The 22275-nt window shown below is 42.2% G+C and overlaps 1 protein-coding gene across 13 annotated transcripts in view; it reads right to left on the bottom strand.

Moving 5' to 3' along the window:
• BVES (blood vessel epicardial substance) overlaps positions 1–16175 on the bottom strand; it is a 53810-nt gene extending 37635 nt beyond the window's left edge. For 2 of the 13 annotated variants that reach the window (XM_038395361.2, XM_043510730.1), the window contains exon 1: positions 4002–4053. In XM_038395361.2, the coding sequence (XP_038251289.2) occupies positions 4002–4038 (37 nt within the window). In that variant the 5' untranslated portion in view covers positions 4039–4053. The other 11 variants (XR_006279892.1, XM_043510722.1, XM_043510720.1 and 8 more) reach the window with 11 other exon arrangements.
• Positions 16176–22275: the final 6100 nt, after the last annotated feature.

A 22275-nucleotide genomic window follows, 5' to 3' on the forward strand; every position in this document is an offset into this window, starting at 1 on the left:
AGTATACCACCTGTAGCAAAAAGAAAAAAAAATCTCCATCATCCAAAAACAACTATAGGTAAGTTTGTGATAATAACCAGCAGATTACAAAAAGAGGTAATTGATGAAAAAATTGCCTGGTTTGTTTATGCAACAAACTCTCCTTTCTGTATGATTGAGAGCCCACACTTCATTAACATGGTTCAGTCATTAAGAACAGGATACAGTCCACCCAACAGAGCAGATGTCTCAGGCAAATTGCTGGATAAAGTGTATGAAAGAGAAATTGAGCAGTGTGCAAAAGGTCTAAAAGGGTAAAATTGTTAACCCGAGTCTTGATGGGCGGACCAATGTCCACAATGATCCTGTTGTATGTGCTTGTGTGACAATAAAAGAAGGGAACATCTTCCTTACAGGAACAATTGATACATCAGGAAATGCACACACAGCGGAGTACTTATAAGTAGCAGCAGTAAAAGCTACAACAAACTGCGGAAAAAATTTTAAGCGTCTAGTACGCAGCTTGGTCACAGACAATGCTGCAAATGTATCCAAGAAGAGAAGAAATTATTTAGGAGAGAGTCCCAAACTAATAACATATGGTTGCAGTGCTCATTTGATGCACCTCCTAGCCAAAGACTTCAGTGTTCCAGAAATAAAAGGCTAATCTTGTTGAAATTGCAAAATACTTCCATAACAACCACTTTGCAGCAGTTGCTCTGAAAAAAGTGCAAGGAACCAAGCTAACTCTCCCACAAGCCATGCGATGGAACTCAGTAGTGGACGTTTTGAGCACTATATCAAGAACTGGCCTAATATGATGAGTTTGTGAACAAAATTGTGAAAAAAGTTCTCAACATTGGGCTTAAGAGAAATGCTGAACACATGCTGAGTATCCTGAAGCCTATTTCTGTAGCCTTGAACAAAATGAAGGAAAATAGCTATTTTATTGCTGACTGTTAAAATTTGGAAGGAACTGAGTGAGATCTTAAAAAGAGAAATATGCAATGACAGAGTTAAATTACAATCATTAAAAAAAATGAATGGGACAAGCACTATCTCCAGCTCATTTTCTTGCAAATATTCTCAATTCTCGGTACCAGGGTCAAACCTTAACTGTTGAAGAAGAGGAGCTGGCTATGACACGGACATCCAGCAATCATCCCTTCATAATGCCAACTATAATAAACTTCAGAGCTAAGGGCGAACCATTCAAGAAATATATGTTTGCTGATGTTTTAAAGAAAGTCACACCAGTGAACTGGTGGAAGTCACTTAAGCACTTGGATTGAGAGACAGTTGAAGTGATAATCTCACTTATAACAGCAGTAGCTTCTTCTGCCAGAGAAGAAAGAATATTTTCTTCCTTTGGACCAATCATTCCAAACTGAGAAATCGTTTGGAATCTGAAAAAGGAGGAAAGATTGTTTTTCTTTTCTAGATTACGAACAAACAAGAAAATGAAGGTGAAGACGACCGAGTTAGCAGCAAAAGCCAATATTTTACGTTTCTCATGTTGACCTGGCTGACACAGTCGATTTAATTTTTGTTGTTTTTTTTTTTAAATATTTCATTTAACTATTTTAGTAAAAAAACCAAAACAAAAAAAACCAAAACAAAAACAAACCTGATTTTAAAAACTTGAATGTTTAACTAAATTCAAAAATTCATATGCTTGTTTTATTAAAATATTACGTTTGCTGTTGAAGAAAAAAAATCCAGAATACATAATGTTGATTTATTTAAACAAACAAACAATTTAAAATGTCTGTCTGATGTTCTTCTCCTAATTCAGCATGGCAAGAAAATCCTCCAAATATTAATGATTAACCTGTTGAATTGGAGATAACCAAACAATCATTCATTTTCTGATACAGCTGTAAAACTAATCTGAAAAGTTTTCAAAATAAATCACTTTAAAAATGTATAGTGTGTAATCTTCTAAAAATGAAATCTACATCTGAGTTGTAAAGAATACATATTAAGGTTATAACAACCAATAAAAATGCACTTTTATGTAGAAATCCATGATTAAATGGAGTCTTCCTGACTAGTGATTAAAATCAAATGCACCCTGATAAGCATTCATTTCTAGGGCTGACGCCTGCAGACAAACAAAACAAGAATAAGCAAGCACTATTTGCCTGGAGCTCCCTAAATGACATCCACCGAGATTTTCAGTTTTAAAAGAAACACCACCATAACATGTCATGAATCTGGCTTCCTGCTGTGAGTTATGCCATTGTTCAAGATATCATTTGTTAGGAAAACAGAATGACTGATGAGTATCTTCTACATAATTTTCAAATACTAATCCTCTGCTCTGATTAGCGAGAGCTGATAAACAAGATACAGTTCTTAATTATGCTTCTTTCTCTTACAATGTTACTCTTTCAAGCCATCTCAGCTTGAAAAATTCATACTCCATACATGTTTGCCAGTTCAAAATTCAAACTAGAGCCCAAAATCAGTGAACCCTCCACATGCAGAACTCCTGTTGATTTTAATGAGAGTTCAACAGATAAAAGGTCTTGCAAAAACTGAGGTTCCTGGCCATTAGAGAAACTCATTTTGGTAAAACAGCCTTTTTTAAGTGTAAAAAGAGATATGGAACAATTACTGTAAAATTCTTAGAAGCAACATAAAGGTCTGGTAATTAAATAGATTCTCTCAAACACTGCACATGTTCTATATTGTAAAAATAACAAAAAAGAGATATTTCTCAAAAATACACCTTACAGGGTCACTTTTCTCAACGTTTCCTCAATGGGTCATGAAGACTTTGGTTCTACATACAGTACAATGGCAGAGAGGTAAATCACTTACAGGGTTCCTGAACTATGTTAAGACTTTATGAACATAGTTTGGCCCCACTCAAATCATGCTGAAACTCTTCCTAACAATGCAGCTGAAAACAAGGTTTTGGCATCACCTACTGTCATGAGGTGCTTACAATACTTCAGTGGTAAAAACCTAGCCCTTTTCAAGTAAATGGCAAAACCCCTTTTTACTTCAATGGGTCCTGGATTTCACCCTAGCTTTAAAAGGTAACACTATTTCTAAGCTAGCAGTGAATGAAATGAAATGCTAGAAGAGAATCATCCATGCATTATCTGAAAGCACTAAGAATTCCTCCTGCTCTCTAATTTCTCAGAGCATACAAGATTGCCAAGTGTGTTGTATTCCACGGTTCTGAATCCAACTACATCTTTATTAAATACGATAGCCCAGACATTAGTCAGAGCATTTAAGGTGATTAATAATGAATCAGGCCAAGACTCCAACAGTAAATTGCTTTTTTGACTACTATCAGAAAAAGGAAATTCTAATTAGCTATTTGCATTACAATAGTATTAGACTTGGAATATTATTATTAATTATTTGTATTTCCATAATGCTTGAGTGCCCTATCATGGAACAGAACCTCATTGCACTAGGTGCTGTATGAACAGAATTGAAAAAAAAATTCCCTGTCCCAAAGAACTTACAATCTAAGTATAACACAAGAGACAACAGGTGGAGACAAACAGGGGAGTGCAGGGGAAAGAATAAGATATTAGCCAGCATGATAGGCAGCGGTCTTAGTATGCCAGAAGCTAATGGTTGTCAAGTTTTTGCAGGCTTCATGGAAAAGGAGAGTTTTAAGGCGGAATTAGAAAGATAATGAGTTAGTTTTGCAGATGTTTAGAGGAAGCGCCTCCCAAGCAGGTGGGGCAGCAGGGAGAAAGCACAAAGATATTTGTTTGAAAATTCTGTAAGTGGGCAACGGAGGCTGACATCACAGATAGATGGGAGTGAACATTTCAGTAGAAAATGAAAGATGATAGGCAGGCTTTGATTAGCTGTACAGGGTCTTGAAAGTGACAAGTGGATTATGTTTGATGCAACTGAGAAGGGAAAGTATGGTCAAAGCAACGGGCTAGGAAAATTATCTTTGCAACATCATTTGAATGAATACGAGTGGGGCAAGACAGCACTTGTCAAGGCCAGTGACTACTGCAGAGATGTTGCAAATTTTTTACCTTCAGTCCTTTTGGTATGATGTCCATCTGTTTGCATTTGGAGAGGAAGATGATGTCTGTCTGTACCTGTATGAGTTTTTTCATGAAGTTGACACATTTCCACTCTATACGGCTAAATTCAGTGCCTTGCATAATGACAGGTTTCAGAGTAGCAGCCGTGTTAGTCTGTATTTGCAAAAAGAAAAGGAGTACTTGTGGCACCTTAGAGGCTAACACATTTATTTGGAGCATAAGCTTTTGTGAGCTACAGCTCACTTCATCGGATGCAAGTGAGCTGTAGCTCACGAAAGCTTATGCTCAAATAAATGTGTTAGTCGCTAAGGTGCCACAAGTACTCCTTTTCTTTTTGCAAATACAGACTAACATGGCTGCTACTCTGAGAGATGTTGCAGTAATCAAGAAGCAAGATAACAGCCTGGATGAGCGTTTTAGATGTGTGGATGAATAGGAAAGACCATATCTTAGAAATATTACGCAAAATGAATCCACAAGATTTAGACATAGCCTGAACGTGAAGACCTAGAGAGAGACTGGAGAGGATGCCACAGTATCGGCCAGAGTGACACGCAGGATGGTGGTATGATCTACAGTAACCCAAAAAAGAGGTATTGCAGGGAGGGAGGAAAAAGGGGAAGTTAAGATGAAGAGATCTGTTTTAACAATGTTCAGCTTGAGCTGACATCTAGTCATCCTCAAAAAAATATGTTTAAAATATGTTCACACTTCACTCCCATGGTATGTGATGTCATCTCAGACCTCATATTTTAAGAAGAGTTGGGGCTAGTCACTAAATGAAGCTTTCCAAGGAAAACTTAAATATAGCAGGTGTAGGTGGTATTTCCTATTATATCAGTGGTCTGAGAGTGCAAGAGATTTATATTGTAAAAGGTATAAGTGTATCTTGCTATAACTGAAATTGAGCTCTACTTTTTTCATTTACTCATAACAAAAAATTTGGGGGCCAATTTTTTCCCCCCCATACTTTGTCCAAGTATAGATTTTTTTCTGACAAGTTAAGCGAGAATGGAGAAAAACAGATAAAGAAATGGAAAACAAAGCAAGATACAATAAAGCCCAAACTACATAAACAAATCCTATCCTTCCACAGTGTCAGGCGTTTCAGCAACTGCACAGATGCTCAAAATTCTCTATGTAGTTGTTGTAGAGTTTTAAGAGACTGGGTCTGTATTACCTTATCCAAATAAGTTCTGCAATGTCGGAATGTTGACCAGGCCCCAAATCATGCTAAAACACCTCCAACAAAAAAAACCAACATGTTGAAATACCACCAACGGAAGACAAGTGAGCCCAGGACAATACTTTCTATTAGGGCCGTCGATTAATCGCAGTTAACTCAAAAAAATAATTAATTAGTTTTAATTGTGCTGTTAAACAATAGAATACCAATTGAAATTTATTAAATATTTTGGATGTTTTTCTACATTTTCATATATATTGTATTCTGCGTGGTAATTGAAATCAAAGTGTATATTATTTTTTATTACAAATATTTGCACTGTAAAACTGATATAGTATTTTTCAATTCACCTCATACAAGTACTGTAGCGCAATCTTTGTTGTGAAAGTGCAACTTACAAATGTAGATTTTTGTTACATAACTGCAGTCAAAAACAAAACAATGTAAAACTTTAGAGCCTACAAGTCCACTCAGTCCTACTTCTTGTTCATCCAATCATGAAGAAAAACAAGTCTGCTCACATTTACAAGAGATAATGCTGCCCTCTTCTCATTTACAATAGTGATGGGTTGGATCACAGAAACCTTTTTGGGGCTGCCAACTGATGTGCCATGACTACTTCAGTCTCCGCTTTCCCTGCCAGTTTGGAACTCCAGCATCCTGTCTTGTTGAGCCGATACGCCAGTCTGCTCCAACACAGACTCAGGGTCTGAACCACGTGCCCCAAAGCTGCAGACTAACTGAAAGCAACTTAAGAAGTGTTCCTGTCCTTGACACTCAGATGCTCAACTCCCAATGGGGTCCAAACCCCAAATAAATCTGTTTTACCCTATATAAAGCTTATATAGGGTAAACTTAAGTTGTTCGCCCTCTATAATACTGAGACAGATATGCACAGCTGTTTGCCACCGCCGCCCCCCGGTATTAATACACACTCTGGGTTAATAAATAAGTAAAAAGTGATTTTATTAAATACAGAAAGTAGGATTCAAGTGGTTCCAAGCAGTGACAGACAGAACGAAGTGAATTACCAACACACAAGTCTAAGAAAACTGAATACAGATAAAATCTCACCCTCAAAAGATATTTCAATAAGTTTTTTTCAGAGACTAGATGCCTTCCTAGTCTGGGCACAATCCTTTCCCCTCATACAGCCCTTGTTCCAGCTCAGGCGGTAGAGAGGGGATTTCTCATGATGGCCACCCCCTTTGTTCTCTTCCACCCACTTATATATCTTTTGCATAAGGTGGGACTCCTTTGTCCCTCTGGGTTTCCACCCCTCCTTCTCAATGGAAGAGCACCAGGTTAAAGATGGATTCCAGTTCAGGTGACATGATCACATGTCATTGTAAGACTTCATTACTAGTCCACAGGTATACATGAAGACTTACAAGTAAAACAGAGCCATCTACAGTCAATTGTCTTGGTTAATGGGAGCCATTAAGATTCCAAACCAACATTAATAACCAACACTTTGCATAACTACAATAGGACTTCAGAGAGTTATATTTCATATTTCTAGTTTCAGACCAAGAGTGATACATTTATACAAATAGGATGACCACACTCCATAAATTATATGCTTTGTAATGATACCTTTCAAGAGACCTTTTGCATGAAGCATATTCCAGTTATATTATACTCACACTCATTAGCATATTTTTATAAAAGTCATATAGAGTGCAACATCACAACAATGTCAGAAAGTGAGAACAGGCATTTGCATAGCACTTTTGTAGCTGGCATTGCAAGGTATTTACATGCCAGATATGCTAAACAATCGTATGGCCCTTCATGCTTTGGCCACCATTCCAGAGACATGCTTATGACACTAGTTAAAAAGATAATGCTTAATTAGATTTGTGACTGAACTCCTTGGGAGAGAACTGTATGTCTCCTGTTCTGTTTTACCCACATTCTGCCGTATATTTCATGTTATAGCAGTCTTGGATGATGACCCAGCACATGTTCATTTTAAGAACACTTTCACTGAAGATTTCACAAAACACAAAGAAGGTTGCAATGTGAGATTTCTAACTGACCCAAGATTTAAGAATCTGAAGTGCCTTTCAAAATCTGATTGGGACAAGGCATGGAACATGCTTTCAGAAATCTTAAAAGAGCAACACCCTGATGCGGAAATTACAGAACCCAAACCATCAAAAAAGAAAATCAACCCTCTGCTGGTGAGATCTGACTCATATGATGAAAATGAACATGCAACGGTCTGCACTGCTTTGGATTGTTAATCAGCAGAACCCATCATTGGCATAGATGCATGTCCTCTGGAATGGTGGTTGAAGTATGAAGGGACATATGAATCTTTAGTGGCACGTAAATATCTTGCAACGCTGGCTACAACAGTACCATGCAAACACCTGTTCTCACTTTCAGGTGACATTGTAAACAAGAAGCAGGCAGCATTATCGCCTGCAAATGTAAACAAACTTGCTTGTCTTAGCGATTGGCTGAATAAGAAGTGGGACTGAGTGGACTTGCAGGGTCTAGAATTTTAGATTGTTTTATTTTTGAATGCAGGTTTTTTGTACATAATTCTACATTTGCAAGTTCAACTTTCATGATAAAGAGATTGCACTACAGTACTTGTATTAGGTCAATTAAAAAATACTATTTCTTTTGTTTTTTGGACAGTGCAAATACTTGTACTCAAAAATAGAGAGTACTGTACATTTTTTATTCTGTGCTGTAATTGAAATCAATATATTTGAAAATGTAGAAAACATCCAAAACTATTTAAATAGATGATATTATTGTTTAATCGCACAATTAATTTTTTAATCACTTGACAGCCCTACTTTCTATAGGTTAGTAAATGGAATTTCAGCCACATTAAAGTTGTAAAAAGTAAATTTTGTTTGGCCTACCTGTAGCAAGCAAGCCTCGCAGGAAAATCATATGGAAATTCAGTGTGGTTGGAATAACCAATCCAACTGCAAAACAAGTGTTTGCCACATGAAAAACCAGATGATGAACCTCACTCCAGTTTTCACACGCAGTCTCATTGACAGGTAAAAGGGTGGCATTTTTAAAATCTGGTATAAAACCTAATGGGGTCATGGTTAATGAATTGATTTCTGTAGTATTCATCTTGAAGAATCCTGTAAAAATACAAAAGAGATATTAAGAGTAATGAGCATGAATACAATGGAAAAACAATGATGTGTGTCATGGGACTTAGGGGAATATTCTCTCCTTCAAGTGCATACATGTTTCTCCTTAATATGAACAAAAATTCTACACGTACTTCAAAAGTTAAACTAAGTCCCTACATACAGTTGCCAACTTTCTAATAGCACAAAACCAAACACCCTTGCCCCACCCCTTCTCAAAGGCCCCACCCCTTCTCAAAGGCCCCACCCCCCGTTCACTCCATCCCCCCTCCCTCTGTTGCTCGCTTTTCCCCACCCTCACACATTCACTCATTTTCACCAGGCTTGGGCAGGGGATTGGTGCAAGAGGGGGGTGAGGCCAGAAATGAGGCGTTCAGGGCGCAGGAGGGGGCTCTCCGCTGGGAGTTGGGTTGCGGGAGGAGGTGAGGGATGCATTCTCTGGGCGGCGCTTATCTTGGGTGGCTCCCAGAAGTAACTGGCATGTCTGGTTCCTAGGTTCAGGGGGGGCCAGGTGGCTCTATGCTGTCTCCACACACAGGTGCTGCCCCTGCAGCCCCCATTGGCCACAGTTACTGACCAATGGGAGCTGTGGATCTGGCACTCGAGGCGGGGGCAGCATGAAGAGTGTGCATCTGCCTAGGAGCCCAGGCACATGTTGCCACTTCCGGGGAGCCATGTGAAGCCAGGTAGGGAGCCTGCCAGCCCCGCCAACTGCACTTTTAATGGCCCAGTCAGTGGTATTGACTGGATCCACCAGGGTCCCTTTTCCACCGGGCCTTACAGCCGAAAACCAGACATCTGACAACCTTATCCCTTCACCTGAAAAACATTTTACAGTCACATTTTAGGTGAAAACTAAGGGCTTGAAGAAGGGATAAAGGTCAATATTCTGACAACCTGCACACACGATGTATTATCAGATACATGCCCAGTGACTTTCATAAGATGTGAGAGTACAGGGGTCCACCCATGCTAAGCAGCTTGCAGGACTGGCACCATAATGGTAACTTCTACTGCTTGTTAAATGGTCCTTAGGACCATCCAAGCATACTACTTCCAGTCCCCCATAATCAGAAGACACATGTGAATACCAAGAGCAGTATATAGCTGTGGTACCTGTAGAATAGCAAAGCTAAAATACAAATTCAGAGGAACCTGTTATCATAATTTGTTGTTAAAGAAAGCTTGTCAAAAAAGCCAAAAAGAGGATTTATATCTTTTAATTCTTCTTTATAATGTATAAAGCTGTCCTGAAAGTATTTTCTCTTTCTTTCAAAGGAGGGAGGAGAAATGATATTTGTAAGGTTAAAAAACAACAACAACAAAAACAAAAACAAAAACAAAAAAACAAAAAACCAAACACCCCACCAAGTCTGATCTTCTCCAGTTTTGCTGTAGGACTCCCTGGAGATCAAAAATGTATGCCTAAAGCTCTCTCATTCCATACATGAGTGTTAGTTTTTATTAATTCTCACCCTATTTCCCTTCTCAGTTGATCGGGTTTCACTTGCTCGGTGTCTCTGATAACAAATGCTCTAGCTCTCCAGTCATCCATAGACTCTTTCAGGAAAATTGGGCAGAAGAGAACTGACTTTCTAACGTAAAACATGTTTCAGAGTAGCAGCCGTGTTAGTCTGTATTAGCAAAAAGAAAAGGAGTACTTGTGGCACCTTAGAGACTAACAAATTTATTAGAGCATAAGCTTTCGTGAGCTACACCTCACTTCATCCGACGTGATCATTCTTTACAACAAAAAGAAGCAATAAAGTTTGTTTCCTTTAGTCAATATCATTCCAAAACACAGTTAAATAACTCTAATTAAATAGGTAACTAAATAGGAAGTTGGGAGATATTACCTTTTTTTAAACCTATTGCAGACAGTCTTTCCTCATCAAGATTGACAGCAACTTGATATACCTAATACACAAAGATTAATTTTTCAATTGAAGAAACAATGATTCATTTCATATTAAAAGAAAGTAAAGTAATCTTATTTTCAGCTAAGTATTTAGGACATCTACTGGTTGCAAAATAAAAGGTTATATGGAATTCTGTTCGATTCCCATTAATGAACTACATTTGCATCAGTGAGTAAACACTCTTTTCCCGCAACACATTATGGAGTATGCATTGTAACAAATCCTGTACACACATTCCCTTGCTCTTTCATGCACCCTCCTGTGACATTATACTCCATATTCTTTATGCTTGTGATAGGAATATGACATAACTAAGTTGTACTTTAAGCAAGATGAGCCTTGTAAGGTATCGTTGGAAAGGTTATGATTTACTGAATAGGATTTTCCTATTTGTATGCATGTATCATTTCTGTATCTGAAATTACGAATATTGTCCATGTATCTATATTACAACTATGTTTTTTTGGGCAATGTTCCCTGCTAACACTTCAGGTACAACAATGAAAAAGCCTGACAGTGCTAAGGCCCATCAGCAAGAGCCAATGGACTATAAAAGAGCTCTGTCTTCCTGTGAACATGTGGGTCAGTCTGTGAAGAATGGCTACAGGCCCTACAGAGGCATGTGACCATGTCACTGGATACTGTAACCCATCTTGAATTTCTGTACTTTTCCATGAGAAGCTGGGGGGGTGGGGTCAAACTAGGAAACAAAATGACTCCCGCCTTATGCAAAATCCTATTTAAGGGTGGAGAGTGAGGTAATCCCAGTAGTCAGTTCTCCCCGTTACCCCACCCAAGATGACTGCTGGAAACAACGAAGACCGAACTGGGGGAAAAGAACTGTCCCCAGGCTGGAAGGGCACCTGGCTTATGAAGAAGATTATTAGAATCACATTTAGGGTGAGAATTTACATGTAACCAGTTTCTTTACTGAAACTAGCTTAGTTTGCATGCTCTGTTTTATTTTCTTATTAATCTGCCTTGTTCTGTCTATTACCTCCTTAACTACTTAAAATACACCTGTTATAGTTAATACATTTATTTCTGGTTTAGAATATAACCCAGTTTATGCAACTTCTAACTTGGGGGGGTGGGGAAGGGGCAAGAAGTTGTGCACACCCTCTTCCACTTTGAGGGAAGAGGCAAATTTCATATAATTTCGGGTTTGTACTCCAAGGGGGGGTGGACACGTGGGTGCTGGGTCAAGACTCTTAAGTTGAGCCTTCTCAGAGCGGCTCTCTGTCACTCTGTGCAGCTGGGTGTGGCCCTGCCTGTGTGCTTGGCTGGAAAAGGCTAAGGAGCCTAGCCCAGCAAGACCAGGTAAAAGGGGACCCAGGCTGGCAGAATAGTCTGCCTTTGTGGTGTCCCAGCACACCAGGTGACATCGCGAGGAAGGGGGTCCAACCTGTCACACCACCAAACCACACTCATACATTCCTTACATCCCAGGTCTTGCCAGGTGCACACGTGGTGAGTGGGATCCCTTCACAGGTGCCTAAATATGGATTTAGGAACCTAACTTCTGGCTCAGTTTTCCTTTTAAAAATCTTGCTGTCTAATTCTCTAAAGTTCAAGTTGACTTATTACTGACACACAGATATAGGAGTGCTACTGACAGATAGCAGAAGGCTGTTTCTGATAAACAGACTTCTAAGTGCCTGCAGAAATAGATTTACTCTATCTACAAAGTGACAGATTGTGCCATTGGATTTTAAACAAGACTGCCTTCTAATTTCAGCTGGAGATACTACTTAAACTAGAGGACGTCTCTAAGGCGTCACAAGTCCTCCTTTTCTTTTTACTTAAACTAGGTATGCAATCTGGGTATTTATCCATAGATAGTTTCAGGAAATAAATTGTTAGACATAATTCTGAAACTTGCGTCTTTTCCTCTGGTCCTAGCTCAGATCTTTCAGTCCTAACTTGTTTATAATACAAACATGAAAAATTCTATTCAAAGGATACATATCCAATTGTCACTTTCAGACCTACAGTATTTCAAAATACCAAAAGTTCATAGGAAGTGGGAAGCTAAGGAGTACAAGATCAATCTTCTAGTGCTTTCAATTCAGCTTACTTATAAGCAGGGATCCTAGAAATCCATCCGCATGGAAAAAAACGCTGAATTTGCCCTTGTTTTAAAAAAAAAAAAAAGAGATGGGACTCGGGCTGTCAGCCCAGGGAGGTGGGGCTCTAGCTGTCAGATTTCATTTTAATTGCAGAAAAATGTGGATTTATGTTTATAAGAGAATTTTGTTTTTTTAATTACAGAAAACTAGGATTCCCGCTTATAAGAAAGATTACAATAGTGTAATTTGAAATATAACATGGTGTGTTAAACTGTAATAAAGATATATTCTTTACAAAAAAGTCATAAAATTTCATCTTCAGAAACTATTGTGTATTTGGAAAAATGGATGGAATGTTGTCAACTTAAATCTGACAACATTTAAATTTTGTAAAATGATGCTTTTTACAAAACTTAATAAAATGTTTGATACATTTTTAAAATTCAAAATTAAAATAATTGCTTTTAAACACACACACTCTCCCAGTTTACAGCACTTAGGATCTGAGACTGAAAACTCAATTGTTTATAATTAAACCAATTTCATTGTTTTTCCCCACTATCGGAGCTAAGAGAAAAGCAAGTAGTAAATAAGCAAACAGTGAAAATAAATTGGATGTTTATGCTTGAATTGACAATGTCTCACTAATCTACTACAAAATGCTATAATCAACAAGAAAACCTGTTGTCTGGAAAGTGGTCAGAATATGAATACCAATATTAAACTGACAAGAGTGAAGATACTTTGAATTAAATATGTTACACAAATATGTTAAAAGGGATGGGTTTTTAAAAGATATTTAGGCAACTAGAGATGTAGATAATGAGATTTTCAGAAATGCCCAGAGGCTAGATCCACAAGGGGGATTTAGGCATTGCAATGCAGGGTATATGACTTTTAGGTGCCCTGCCAGTTAGTGGACTCTATAGCGTGAGTTAGGTGCCTAGGCTCCCTGTGCAATGCCTGGGGAAAGTTAGGTGCCTAAGAACCGGATCCACAAAAGCCAGCCCTCCGAGCAGGAGCTGCTTTAAACTACTTGTTGGAAATGCCACGAGGGGTATGGCCTCCCCCTGTTCCTCTAATGGACATTGGTGCCTAAATCTAGGCTGAATGGAGACACCTCCTTCTGCTCAGGATTCACACTCATGAACTGTCCTCCTTCTGCTCAGGATTCACACCCATGAACTGATTCACACCTCTGCCTTATTTGAAGGCAGGAATTTAAACCCAGGTCTCCCACTACCCAGGTGAGTGCCCTGCCCTATCACTGGGCTACTGGATATAAGGATGGCAGTTTTGTGCAAGACCTGATCCAATAGCACGCTTACCAGATAGGCTGGGAACACCAAGTCTGATGATTCTGTTGGGGTTTAGGGTACAAATCAGGCACTGGGCATCAGGGATTAGGTGGCTTTGAATATGCCCACTGACAGAAATTTAGGTGGTTAGGGAATTTTATTGGTGGAAACTTATGTACCTAGGGACTTCAGGAGCCTGCCTACAGGGTTAGGTGGCAGCTGAGTGGGGATTTTGTGATCTAAATTTTGGATTTAGGCACGTGAAGTGGAAGTTAGATCCCCAAAGGGCTCTAGGTGGCTAGTCCCGGGCTTCTAACTGCTACTGAAATAAATCTTGAGTCTTTAGGTACCTAAATACCTTTTAAAAATCTGGTCCTGCATTACCAGTCCTGCCATTACCAGTATCCATACAGATGGCTCCCCATGGATCTAATTGCAGGATTGGGCCTCAGGGTTTTTTTTTAAATCTAGCTCTAGAACTTTTCTTCAGTCCACTTTGCTATGGTTCTGCAGCAAAAAGAGTTCGCAATAGAGCCTTAATGGTAACTATTAACTTTGAGAGCTGAAAACAGACTGTTAGTGCTATTCTAATTAGGTGTATTGTAGTTTAGTTTAAGTTTTCTTTTACTCCTGAAATAGAACTGAAAGGAGAAACAGAGGAATGTGAAGAAAACAGGTATTTGGACATGCTATGCAAGTGAAGCCCTGCACCCCTTTAGATTAAAATGTCTCTATACTGAAATATTCGTTAGCCTTGGGCTGTGTAATATTCTTGATACAAATTAACAGTATGTTCATTCTATGTATTAAGAAAACGCATCAATGTTAAGTGAAATTCTTCCTCTGTGCTCACAGTATCAACAGTCATAATGGTAAAGATGCGTGCTGGAAGTGGTGTTAACTGCAGATACAAATTTCTGTTATGGTTACATAACACACAGATGCATGGAAAAGATCTGTTAAGGGAAACATCTATAACTGTCACTTTCTAATCCTCAACCTCCCTCTCAAAATAACAGAAGCTTAATTTTAAATTCACAATATAAATACGCGTCTTAAATCAGAGCCAATCAAATTAAGATATTGAACATTTGCATTTATAATAATAAAATAATGTTCTTTCTAAAGCACCCGTCCTATCAAGTCACTCAGGCTGCTGCTCAACAATTGGGCACATGCACACTCTCCATCCCAAAAAACCCTTTCAAATTAGGATTATCTAAAAGGAAAAAACAGGGAGGGAGGGAGAAATGATGCAGTCTTTACCACCTATTCAAACCTATATATTTAGGGGGGAAAGCTTAACATTGTTTAAAAGTGGGAAGGGATGAAGGGACTCATTTCAAGGACGAGTGTGCTCCACAATTTTAGGACCACTAAAGCAAGGGCAGGACGGCTTGCCAATCTAAAACACTATGGTGGAATCCCTAAAAGATGAGTGAAAAGAAAAGGAGTACCTCCTTTTCTTTTTGCGAATACAGACTAACACGGCTGCTACTCTAAAAGATGAGTGGTATCCAAACATACTAAATATTATCAGATTATGATGACTTTTCCTACAACATTTAGCATACTACATTTTAATGCAAAGCATATTTTACAAGAGTGGCAACCCCCTAAAACATGAAAAAAAAAGGAGGACTTGTGGCACCGTAGAGACTAACACATTTATTTGAGCATAAGCTTTCCTGAGCTGCAGATCAGCAGCTCCCGAAAGCTTATGCTCAAATAAACGTGTTAGTCTCTAAGGTGCCACAAGTCCTCCTTTTTTTCTTTTTGCAAATACACACTAACACGGCTGCTACTCTGAAACCCCTAAAACATGGAAATACTGATGCAACCTTAAAAAAAAAAAAACGTGCTAGTACTACAATACTACACCAATGTCTCGAGTACGTCTATTTGAACCAATCCTACACCAAACGCATTTAAACAAGCTTCTATTGGGAAAAGAAAACGTGTTCCGAAGAAGCTCAAGTCACTCAACAGTCATCCAATATTGACTAAACCCTGCAACCTCCTGTGTGGTTTATACTCACCGTAAGCGAGGTTCCGTTTGAATACTGCTGCCTCGCTTGCCTCTCTTGGCTTTAAATACAATTTGTTTTCAAGCCATTTCAGTAAGCGCTGACTTACCAGGGGGAGGGAGGCGCCTGGGGGTTACAGGGCGGAGGCCGCCAGTGTCCAGGCCAGGGCCGGGCGGGGCGGGGGCTGCAGCCGGCTGGGGCTGGCCCGGGCGCGTCTCCCCGGGGAAGTTTCGGCCCGGTCCCTCCGGGCAAGCGGCGGCTCCCGCTCCCATTTCCGCCGCTGCCCCGCTCCCTTACCTGGCCCCGCGCAGGGTCCCCGGGGCGCTGTCGCTGGGACTCGGCCGCCGCTCGCCGCGCCGGCTGCCGCTTGGACTAAAATAGTCCAGGAAGCCGCCCGGGGCAGGCAGCGAGCGGCCGCGGCGCGCAGGCGCTTCCCACGGGCACCAGCCCCTGCCCGGCGGCCGAGACGCTGAACAGCTGCTGCAGCCGGGAGCGGGGGAAGCCCGGCCGAGGGCGGCGGGCAGACGGGGCCCGCCAGGGGGCGGGGCGGCTCAGCGCCCGGGTGCGACGGGGCAGGGAACGGTCGCGGCTCAGCCCCCGGCCAAGGCAGGGCAAGCAGCAGCGCTGCCTGCCCTGGGCGTGAGGGGGCCTGGCGTGCTGCGCCGGTCCCCGCTACTGACTCCACACGCCAAGGCTCACCGCCCTCTGGGACCAGAGCAACCACCCTTCTAGCTCCAGACCGACTGCGCCCCCCGCGGCGGCGGCGCCGGAGCTAGCCGTGCTGGTGCTGCCTCACCCCCTGCTGGCTCACTACAAAAGCCAGTTCCCCTCTCTTGGTATTGACACCTCCTCCTCCGTTATTGGGAGTGGAGCACATCGCCCCTGACTGAATTGGCCCTGTCCCCACGGGTGCCCCTCCCTTCCCTTCACCCCTCGCTATAATAGCGCCTGCATCTGTAATTTTCACTCCATGCATCGGGAGACGTGGGGGTTTTACCCACCAACGCTTCTGCCCACATAAAGCTGTTAGTCTTGAAGGTGCCGCCGCCTTCCTCATTGTTTTTATTGTAGACCCAGGTTACAGTTTGGTCTAATGGCTTTCAGCACCACCCCTGTATAAATTCTTCTAAGCGCTGCCCCAAGACCTCCCCTGCCCCCCAGGACCGAGCTGTGTAGAATGGGGCTTGGCCGGATTCTATAGTCCTTTTTTTTTTTTTAATATGACTTCCCTGGAATAACATCCATGTTCATTTTCAAGCATTTTTTTTGCCTGTTTATTGATTTTAAATGTTTACAGTTGTGAGAGCTTATGGGGCGGGGGTGTCAGCTAGTAATTGTTTAATAATAGGAGATGGGGTTGAGAGGCAAAAAGCTAAAGCTTTATAAAGCATCAAAACACAAAAGGTCAACATCACGTCAAAATACACAAAGTAAATAATGAATCAAATTCTAAAGAAGTTCTCAAGCTGCATTTTTCTCATTTTGCCTGTCTTGTAAATTGCAAGTATTAGCCACAGAAAAAATGGTTGTGGGGGTGCAGTGAAATTAGAGAGACAAAGTGGGTGAGGTTATATCTTTTATTGGACCAACTCCTCTTCGGGAGAAAGCTTGCCTCTCTCATCAAGAGAAGTTGGTCCAGTAAAAGACATGACCTCACCCCTCCTGTCTCTCTAATATCCTGGGACCAAGTAGGCTGCATACAGTGAAATTGACATTTATCAATAAAAGTCTATCCTTCCAAATCTATATATCTAACAATCTCTTTTAGCTATACTGTATAGACAACAGTCTCCCCAGCTAACTAGAGAGCATTCTTCAAAACTGGCCTCATCTAGTCTAGAAGAGTGCACCAGTTTAACTACATTGATTTAAAACCAAACTAGTTAAACCAATGTGAAGCCTTAATATACGCACATTTAAGTCGGTTTGACCCTTGTTTATGTTTATTAAAAAAAAATACTGCCACAGCAAGCTAAACTGCTATAGGCAAAAGAATAAAGCAGTGTAAGTGTGCCTATCTCTGGGGGTTGTGCCAGTTTAGCCAGATTAATTTAATTGAATTGGTGCACTTTTCAGTACAGATGGGCCTAAGAGTCTGTACAGCTACCTAGTGTTATCTTTCTCGCATATCTCTAAAGCTATAAAAGTCTGTGTAGCCCTCTAGCAAATAGTTTCTTCAATTCTCTAGCTCAGGGGTGGACAAACTACAGCCTGCGGGCTGGATCCGGCCCATCAGGGCTTTGGATACGGCCCGTGAGGCCGCTCCCGGAAGCGGCTGGCTCCACGTCCCTGTGGCCCCTAGGGGAGGGGAGGGGCAGAGGGCTTCATGCACTACCCTCACCTGCAGGCACTGGCCCCCCACAGCTCTCATTGGCCGGGAACCGTGGCCAATGGGAGCTTCGGGGGAGGTACCCACAGGCGAGGGCAGTGCGCAGAGCCCTCTGCCCCCGCCTTCCTCTAGGGGCCGCAGGGACATGGTGCTGGCCACTTCCGGGAGCAGCGCGGGGACAGGGCAGACAGGGAGCCCGTCTTAGCCCTGTTGTGCGCCACTGCCACCCCAGAACCGCTCCAGGTAAGCGGCACCGGGCTGGAGTCCACACGCTGACTTCCTCCTACATCCCACAGCCCTGCACCTCAACTTCCTGCCCTGAGTCCCCTCCTGCATCCCAAACCCCTGCCCGAGCCCCCCCATACACCCTGCACCCCAACCCATTGCCCTGAGCCCTCTCATACACCCTGCACCCTCCCCCACACTGCACACTTCCTCCCGCACCCCAACCCCCTACCCCAGTCCTACATTCATGGCCCTGCATGCGATTTCTCCACCCAGATGTGGCCCTTGGTTTGCCCATCCCTGCTCTAACCGATAGTCTCTACAACTAATGGCCTATGGCAGAAAAATGTGGCCTCATAGTTAAAACAAATGATTTGGCTCTGTTCTTACCTTTACTGACCTGCTTTATGACCTTTGGCAAAGTCACAAAGTCTTTGTTTCCTCATATGTATAGGAATAATAGTATTTATATCAACAGTAGTTCCTAGAAGTCCCAACTGAGATCTGGGTCCCATTGTTCTAGGCACTGTGCAAACAGCCACTGCTCCAAAAAAAAAAAAAAAAAAAAAACCAAAAAAAAAAAACCCCACACACTTATGTAACTTTACCACCTTCATGGCCAAGATGGAGTCTGCTCTGCAGGCACCTCTGGCCAAGGGAAGGCGCACTTAGTAATGCAGCTGGGAAAGTCCTTTCCATCCCAGGGGCACTCGTTCCCCTCCAGAGCACGCATAAAAAGTACAAAGAATATAGGAAAGGAAAATATTAATAGAGGGATGAAAGGAGAAAAACAGAGGGAAATATAGGGGAAGTGGTAAAACAGGGTTATTCAACTCAAGGCCCCTCAGGCCCAATGGTAGCACAGTCTGAAAGGGCAGACACGGAGCAATGTGTCTGCACACACAGTTCAGGAGTCCTGGACAGAGTTCCAGTCCACTGGTGAGTCTTAAATGCTCCTGGTCATCTTCAGTGCCAAACTTTCCCCAACAAACCCCTCCAGTGCCCCCTTCTGCCGCTCTCTGCAAAGCCACACAGAGCGACCACCTCCCCACTTAACTAGCTAACAGCCTCTCTCCTTATTCCCAATGCAGAGTCACCAGCCCCAGTACTCACGGCCCCATTCAGCTCTGGGCAGCAGCGATACTGGGTCCAGCTCCGGTTTGTCCTGCTCCTGTCCTGGGGTGTCCACAATTGGCCGCTCTGTCCCTCCCAGGCTTCAGGCAGGTTCTTGGCTGCTTCACTCTGCAAGGGCCTGCTTGCTGCAGTTGCTCTCTGCCCCCCCCCCCTTTCCACCAATAGCACTAACTCCTTCTGGAACAATCAGCACTCTTCCCCCCTCCCCAAAATACTTAAAGGAGCCATGCTCTCTAAACCCCAAAGGGGTTACACTTACAGTTGAAATAGGCAAGACAGGCAATGAGCGGAGGGTGGAAACAAAGGCAAGGAGAAATGAAGTCTCTTGAAAAGGTCACAGAGCAAGTTAGTGGCAGAGATGGAGACAGAACCAAGATCTCTTGACTCACAGACCAGTGCACCTACTTACAGAGAGTGTTGAGGAGCATATTCGTGTGTATAAAACAAAATAATTTCCCCAAATTTATTTAGGACATAAATTATATTGCTATTCTATAAGAGGCTATAATGGAGCCAATCCTGCAGTTATTTTTGGGCAAAATTCCCATTAAAGTGAATGGGCAATTTGCAAATGGAGTTGCTCTAACACTGGACCCTAAATGTTTTATACAGGCACACAATAATGTACAACAGCAACAACATTTGTAAATGTAGCCAGGATTTCCTCCAGTTTTAAGAAAGAATTGTCAGGACAAGGTAGGAAGGGAGCAGTCATTGAGTGGTGTTGTTATGTGTCATATATCCAGGAAACGTCTATCTACTATTTGGATTTAATAAAAAAAAAATCCTGTAGGTATTATTTATTATTAGAAGGAAATTTGTCTGGGAAAAGATTGCACGGGGGTTAAAAAATTATACTGCAACCTTTTAGGGGTTGGACAAACTATGCTAATTATAAAAGCATGCACTGAGATACATTGTAATGTCTCTATTCTACTTTTTGAGAAAAGATCAAATTGTATGTGGATTGGCAACATAACAAAAGTGGCTACTAGAAGTCTGAAGGAATGGTATCTTCTGTGCACTACAAAAGGACCACTTGTGTTTCTGTAAGCATGTTCTGAATGGGAGATATAAAATACTGTAATAGATTCAGGATCCTGCTGTTTTCCAAATCATTTTCCAAATGATTGATGCAAAGTAAGGGTCAGGGACTGAATTTTAGTCTCAAAGAAACTTAACAGGTGCACTAGCTGTGATAATAGTATGATAGTACAGTGGTTCTCAACCAAGGGTCTGGGGTCCCCTAGGGGACCACAAGCAGGTTTCAGGGGTCCACCAAGCAGGGCCAGAATTATACTTGCTGGGGCCCAGGTCAGAAAGCCAAAGCCTCGCTGTCTGGGGCTGAAGCCAGGGGCCGAAGCCCAGAGCCCCACCACGCAGGGCTAAAGCTGAAGCCGGAGAAATGTAGCTTTGTGGGGGCCCCTGTGGCATGGGGCCCTAGGCAACAGCTCTGCTTGCTATCCACTAATGCTGGCTCTTGTATGCAGAAAAGCAGTTGTTGTGGCACTGGTAGGCCATGGAGTTTTTATTGCATGTTGGGGAGGGGTAGAGGGCTCAAAGAAAAAGGTTGAGAAGCCCTGTGATAGTAGATAGACAGATACGTAATCTGAAGGGTTCAGAGAGTCAGTGGGGCTATGAGGCAGGGAAAGGCTGTTCAGTATTAGAGCTATGCAAACTAATCACAGCAGACAATTTATTTGATTAACTAAGCCCCTTTTCCTGTCATGAATTATCTGTGAACCATCTGGTTTTTTACAGATTTGTCCAATATTTGAAATTGATCAAGGAATGATCTAGTTGAACATTTTCCAGCCTATGGATTACTTATACATGAACTTCTGCAACTATTGCTTCAAGTTTTTGCTTTTTGTTCTCAACAATCGGTCACCTAAATCACATGTTGCAAGGCTAGCTCAAGAAAAAAAATATAGTTACCTTTTTCCTTAACTGGTGTTCTTCGAGATGTGCTGCTCATGTCCATTCTATATTAGGTGCGTGTGCTCACCACATGCACTGGTGCCGGAAGATTTTCCCTTAGCAGTATCTGTAGGGGACTGACACTGATGCCCTCTGGAGCAGTATAAGGGATGCCGCCACCTCCCCCCACCCTCAGTTCCTTCTTGCTGGGAACTCTGACAGTGGGGAAGGAGGATGGGTCATGGAATGGACATGAGCAACACATCTCAAAGAAAAAGTTTACAGAAAAAGGTTACAGAAAAAGGTAGTCTGTTCTTCTTAGAGTGCTTGCTTGTGTCCATTTCACATCAGGTGACTCCCAAGCAGCGTCAACGGAGGCAGGCAGGAGTTCATGGATGTGTAGATTGCAACACAGTTCTGCTGAACCCAGAGTCATCTGTGGCCTGCTAAATGATGGCATAATGCACTGTGAACATACGGTGAGAGGACCACATTGCGGCTCTACAGATCTCCTGGATAGGAATGTGTGCCAGGAATGCCGTTGAGGACACCTGAGTACTAGTCGAATGGGCTCTGACAATCAGCGGCGGCGGCACCCCCGCCAGATCATAAACAGGTCCATATGCAAGAGGTGATCCAGTTGGAAATCCTCTGTGAGGACACCAGAAAGCTCTTCATCCTATCCATTGTGGTGGTTAAGAGCTGAGTTGATTTACAGCTGAGCTATTGTCATATTGGTTGCCACCAGGTGACCAGGACTGGGCGGAGCAGCGGCTCTTATCTGACTGGTGCCAGTTGCTGTGCCTGGAGGTAGACCTGGCCGAGCGAGATGAACGTTTTGGTCTGGGCCTCGGGGAACAACGGCGTTCATCGAATTGGCATTGGAAACCCGGTGATCTACGTCTTACGCTACCAGACCAGTACCGGGATGTCGAGCAGGACTGGGAACTATTATGAGCCGGTTGCCAGGAGGATATTCCCGAATATGGCGATCCCCGTCTTGGAAACCAATGATGGCAAGCTA

Source organism: Dermochelys coriacea, chromosome 3 (genome assembly GCF_009764565.3).
Source record: "Dermochelys coriacea isolate rDerCor1 chromosome 3, rDerCor1.pri.v4, whole genome shotgun sequence".
NCBI classification, from domain to species: Eukaryota; Metazoa; Chordata; order Testudines; family Dermochelyidae; genus Dermochelys; species Dermochelys coriacea.